The sequence below is a fragment of the Durio zibethinus genome, chromosome 25, assembly GCF_047325235.1.
Source record: "Durio zibethinus cultivar Kanyao isolate XHJ-2024 chromosome 25, ASM4732523v1, whole genome shotgun sequence".
NCBI lineage: Eukaryota > Viridiplantae > Streptophyta > Magnoliopsida > Malvales > Malvaceae > Durio > Durio zibethinus.
Genome location: NC_143186.1, coordinates 14,380,238 through 14,386,240, shown reverse-complemented (window position 1 = coordinate 14,386,240; position 6,003 = coordinate 14,380,238). Strand labels below are relative to the sequence as shown.

Here is a 6,003-nt window from a genome sequence, read left to right as displayed (position 1 = left end):
TTAGCAAATTGTATAGCTAACAGCACCTTGGACTTAAGTCCCACTCCGTGCTTCAATGGTATAAGGCGTGGCATCATGCATCCAACATGCATAAATAATTGTCAAAAGGCATAATAAATGTGTTAATCCAAATAAAAAAATCCAACCTAATCACAAACTCATAGTCATCTAAAGGTATTACCTCGATGGTCTCATTGCCCTTCCAATCTTTGAGTTGTAGCTCTACCCCTCGAGCCACTCTAATGGTTGGAACCTTTTTGGTGTTCACCTCTTGATGGTAGCAACCCTTTTCTACACTTTTAGGCCTAGTTTTTGGGCTCCTTCACCTAAAATAAATAAGAACGAGGCTTTTATGTCCACTAAAGCGCTTACTTTCTTACCTATAACCAGCAGATCCATAAACATCTACCCCTTTGGCTTGTGACTTGACTTACCTCAGACAACACTGAGCATTATCGACCTAAGCTTTGTTGTCCCTGTCTTTGGCTCATCATCCAACTCCTTGTCTATGGTGGCCAACTTGCCCCTCTTTAGGTAATTATGCGTTATATGTTCCTCACCATATAGGTAGTATGAGATCAGCTCACAGTCTCTCGTTGCCTTCCACTTCCTTGCTGATGGTTTCCTTTGGCCATTTTTGTCCAAACAGTCTCGATCTCTATCCTTGGACTGCTTGTTATGATTCTTTTCTTTGAACAGTCTTTCTCGATCCCTTTTGTCCTTGCCCTTCCCTTTGGGCTTAGAAGACTTGAACTTGTTTTGTGGTTTAAACTCCATTAAAGACTCAACAGTAATCATGGCTTTAGCCAAGTCATGAACTCCCATCTATTATAGCTCATGCTTCACCCACGGCTTTAGCCCATTCATAAAGGCAAATAGATCCTCTATCTCACTCAGATCAGAGATCTGAAGCATTAGTTTAAAAAATTTCTAAACGTACTCTCTTACATCCCCTTGCTGGCTAAGCTAATGTAACTTTGCCCGTGCCTCGTCCTTGGCGTACTCCGAGTAAAATTGCTCCCTGAACTCCTTTTGAAACTCCTCATAGATTCCAATCATTATGCCTTTGCATCGAACATCATCACATCTGTGCCTCCAACACAGTAAGACAACATTAGTAAAATACATTGAAGCAGTGCTTACCTTGATAGTATCATCTTGAATGTCTATGGCTTGAAAGTACTGCTTCATCCCCCATAGGTAGTTATCTACTTCCTTAGCTGCCCTAATCCCCTTGAACTCTTTGGGCTTGGGAATCTCCACATGGATCTTGGACATTCTAGCGAACATGCCATTCCCAATGGCAATTTTGCAAACAGTGAGCTCACCCTTAAACTTCTCCATCTCTCTACACGTGGCCTCCATCCCATTGTGCATGGTTTCCATCTGGGCCTCTAAGACTTCATTCTTCTAAGTGATCATGTCGAGGCCTTCATTGAGAGTAGCTTGCAACTCACCCTCGAGCTTCTCTTCTATAGAGTCTAGCGCTTCAACATGAGTCTCCACATCATCAAGCTTTTTCTTCACATTGCCCATGGTCACCTCTATCTTGGACAGCCTCCCGTCTATGGTAGACCAGATGTCTCTCGAACTAGCTTTCTTGCCCCTTCCATGGCCTTGCTCCTAATCCTTTGGTTGTTAACTAACCACATTGCTTTCGGATGCCATCTCTTCGACTATAATCTAACTTGCACACAAACACAAGCAAAATTTGAATCGAGCTTGTTCTGATACCAACTCTTGGTTGGAACCTGCTCTAATACCAACTCTTGGTTGAAACTTGCTTTGATACCAACTGTCATGGGCTTCAACTTAAGACTCAAAATTTGTGTGGCTTTAGGCTTGAAATCACATCCTTTTAGCCTAAGTCAGCCTAATACGTAAGTGTGCAAGCACTAAAATAATTGAAAAGGCAGAATGCACAAGTTTGAGAGAGCAAGAAAATTGCTAGAATATATACTATATATTACTAAAGTAAAGTGTCTGATGATGTATAAATGAGGGTGGGACAATCCTCTATTTATAGTTAAAGCCCCTAGCTCTACTTATGGCTAGCTCTTAAAATCAAGGGATTACAATATCTCTTAAAAATCAGGGATTACACAGATTACACTTTAATATAGAAGGCTTATCCTGATTTTCAGGGTCAACCAGATCCTCTTGAAGGCTCTTGCCAATCATGGCTGCTTCTAGAAGATTCTAGATTGGTCCTACTCTCCTAAGCCCTCCTAAGTGCAGTGCAGTCATCTTGCATGCCTGGCCCTGACTGTGCGGGCAAGCCTTCATACTGTGCAGGTGGTCTGGACTCTTCTCCAAGACTTAATGCGCAAAACCCTGCCAGTGTCCTTGGTGCTCGAGCCTATGTGCCTGGTGCGCTCGCCCAGGGTGTGACATGGCAAGAATATTCACAAAGAAAATGGAAATTTGCTTTCCAACAAATGCTGATGCAAAATGCCAAGGCCCTAACTAGGAACACAACTTTTTTTTCCAAAAAAACCAAAAGTAAAACTCAGTATGCTAGAGCCTAGAAGATGAAAATAAGAAGATATTCTCTACTTAATCTTCAGGCGAATATGAATGGAACTTGGATTGGTGGGGTTTTAATTTTATCTTCAAAGCCGGCAAAAAGCATTGAGACGGTGCTATTATCAAAAGGAAAAAAACTTTTCTGCATTTGGTTCACACTTTGAATTCAAAGTTTAAACAAGGCCAACCAATTAGCTGTTAGCTCGGTAGTACTAGAATTGGCTCTAGAACTGAGGGTCTCCAGATCGAACCTTAGCCGTAATCCAAAAAAAAAAAAGTTTAACAACACTATAATGACAAAATGATCCAGAATTTGGAATTACTGTAAGTGTCGGTTAGTGTTCATCTTCTTCAACCATGCTTGGCCTTAAATGGTTAAATTAATCTCCCAAGTGTTGCTTTAACAATAGGTCAATGCAAGCACTGAGTTCATCAGTAGACAAAGAAAAAAAAAAAGATTATCCTTCCAATAAAATCGTATCCCATTTGACCAAACTTTAAATATTCTGGCAAAATATGGCATTGGGGTCTATATATACCTATCCATGTGCACCAAAGTTATGCAAAATCAACCCAGAATTGAACATTAAAATGGCTAGCTTCAGAGTTTTGTTCTATCTTTCCTTGCATGTTTTGTTCTTGATTTCTAGTTCTGGTACTCGTTTGTTTCATCCATTTTCGATTCATAATCAGGCACTGAAAGAGGAAGCTGAAGCACAGAATAAGGTAAGTACAGATCATGAACTAGAGATAACTGACAGACATTTTGAATCCAAGCAATTTTCAGGCATAGACAAGTTGGCATCGGCAGTTGAAGCTAAAGAACAACCAAAGGCCAGCATTGAATCCAAGCAATTTCCAAGCATTAGCAAGCGTTCACTGATAGAGGAAGCAGCAGAAGCCATTCAGGCCAGTATAGAGAGAAATGGTGGAAATCCTTACGAGTCGACACGAGTCAGTCCAGGAGGGCCTGATCCTCATCATCACTAATCCTACATTTACAGTAGCCGGTGATTTACACTAGAAAAGAGAAAAAAAATGTGTTAGAGATTCTGTTTTCCATACATTTTTTTTTTTGCTTGTAGAGTGTAGATCCTTTGGTTTCTTTGATGAAATCGGCACTGAATCTTATCACTATTAATAATGTATTAGAGATGGAACTTTTAAATAATCTATATATCCATCGTATTCCAGCTACTCAACTCTCTGCAAATTTTTTATATGCATACTTAGTCAGTGGTGCCCCTTTGAGAATTATTGGTAAAAGAATAGAGTCTCTTTAATTTTCTCTTTAAACCATTTTGGCAATGGTGGGACAATTGGACATTTCCATTGGATGCACTCATCAGTAAAATATAACCAGAATCATAAATTTTTTGCATCAATCCCCTTGCATTCTGAAGCACATGCATTTTTGTTGGTGTTGGCTACATTGCTTAATTTCATTTTCACCACAATTAGTAATACCTATTCTTGTGAATCACATTTTTCATTCTAAAATTTCAATACGCGTTATTATGAAAACAATCGCAGATGTTAGTGTGATAACACCACAAATGTATCACGGTTTTCACTCCCACGAGTTTCAAATCACATAGAATATATACAAGATGATGGCGCATGATTATGAAAAAAACTACAAATCTTAATTACCTCATGATATTAATTACTATGATAATAATTTTAACTGTAGGCCATAACTTGGTACTTCCTAAACTTATAATTTCAACCAATATGTGCTTAATATTTTGATATACTAAAGAATATTTTTGTAATTAGAATAAAGTTATATCAAGATTTTATGATTATTTTTATGGAATTCCAATGTGGGAATATTACAATGTGCAGTGTACTGTTTGTTTTAAACTACCAACCCACCAAGGAGGGAAGGCCCCATACATAAATAGCCTCCAACGACATTTGTAGGTCCTGTCAGGTGTCAATTAACAAAGAAAATCAACTCATCTATTGCTATTGAAATATGAAATGGCTATATTTTTTTAATTTTTATTAAAGTGATAAGGAATTTTTTAATTTTACTCAATATATTATTTTTTTTAATCAATTCAAATAAATTTACATATGTCGGATTTAAATATAATGGTTTTTATTTATATATGCATAACATAAAAATATATAAAAAATGAAGCTTTGAACATTGAATCTCAATTCTCTTAAAAAGATAACTGTCGTTATGCGTTTCATACTATATTCTTTTATATCGATGAAGGGTCACCATCCATTCAACAAATGTGCAAAAGAAGTGGTGGGCTTCAAGTGGATCCTACTAAAGAAATCAAGATAGGAATTGAGACGAAGACGGCTCAATGAGACCGACCAAAACAGAAAAGTGCCAATACTATTCTTTACTTTTCGAAATTGCATGATCTGATCAATGGGGCAAAAGCGTGTGTGTGCGTCTATGCATGTTCGCCTAATTTTAATAGGTAGCAATGGCTAACCATTGAGCACAAAAACTGAATCGAATTAGGTTACTTCCACATGACATTGTCCTTTCCAGCATCACTGAATGTCACAACTTCCTTCCTTTTATCCTGAAATCATTTTTTTAGTCAGTATTGATGCCGAAATCCTTACAATGAGTCAGCACATATTTTACAATGATAAAAAAAATCACTAAAAGTCCAATTCGCTGTAGTGATCATGTCAAAGAATTTCTTGATTTAAAAAATTTTAGGTTGCTTTACATGATTTGACGTCAAAACCCTTATCATGATGATCAGTCAACAAATATTTCATTGTATTTCTACTTTGATACCATGTTAAAGAATTAAAGTATGCAGTAAATCCCAAGCTAATTAATCAACTTCAACACAAGAATATTCTCATGAAAAAGAAGAATTATAAGCAGCCAGACTTTGCTGATGAAGTCGGCTTAGACACCTTACAAATGACACTTTAAGTGATAAGGGTCGGGTGGAATCTAAAAGAAACGAATATTAGCTCAAGGTATGTAGTTAACCACAATAATTTACAGAAAAACTAAGTAAAATTAATTAGAGATATAACTGGCCAACAAATAGAGAAAGATAATTTCTGGATTTGCTAAAATGAATAGAAAGAGAAATTATCATATTCATACTCGTATTTAACTCGATTGGTTAGCGCATGATTTATTTCTTAAAGAATAAAGTCGAACTCCCTTATCAAATATTATATATATACATAAAAAAAAAAAAGTAGAATTTTATTACAAGTCTTCATCGTACGGTGCAATTTTAATTTAATTAATTAGTTTCTCCAAGCTAAATGATGAATATCGTTGTATATTTACACAAGTAAAATGCATTAGATCTGGACATTGTTTTAAGTTTTTTATACCTACAAATCCTCCAAGCAATTAACCAAGAATCTATCAAGCTTCGGTTAGAATCTAAATTTTGAACAATATGACTCAAAGCGTTGAGCTTTTGAAGGCAACATGACTTAAACTTCCTTTTCGAAGAAGTAGATAGT

General features: G+C 36.7%; 1 protein-coding gene across 1 annotated transcript; it reads left to right on the top strand.

Moving 5' to 3' along the window:
* Positions 1 to 2,930: 2,930 nt before the first annotated feature.
* CLE1 (CLAVATA3/ESR-RELATED 1) lies at positions 2,931 to 3,723 on the top strand. The gene has a single exon (XM_089754618.1). It carries the CDS (start codon positions 3,043 to 3,045, stop codon positions 3,514 to 3,516), a length of 474 nt encoding a protein of 157 aa, XP_089610744.1. The 5' UTR covers positions 2,931 to 3,042; the 3' UTR covers positions 3,517 to 3,723.
* Positions 3,724 to 6,003: the final 2,280 nt, after the last annotated feature.

Bases quoted from the DNA above. Each gene is read 5' to 3' on its own strand.
- CLE1 (XM_089754618.1), top strand. From the start codon at position 3,043: ATGGCATTGGGGTCTATATATACCTATCCATGTGCACCAAAGTTATGC.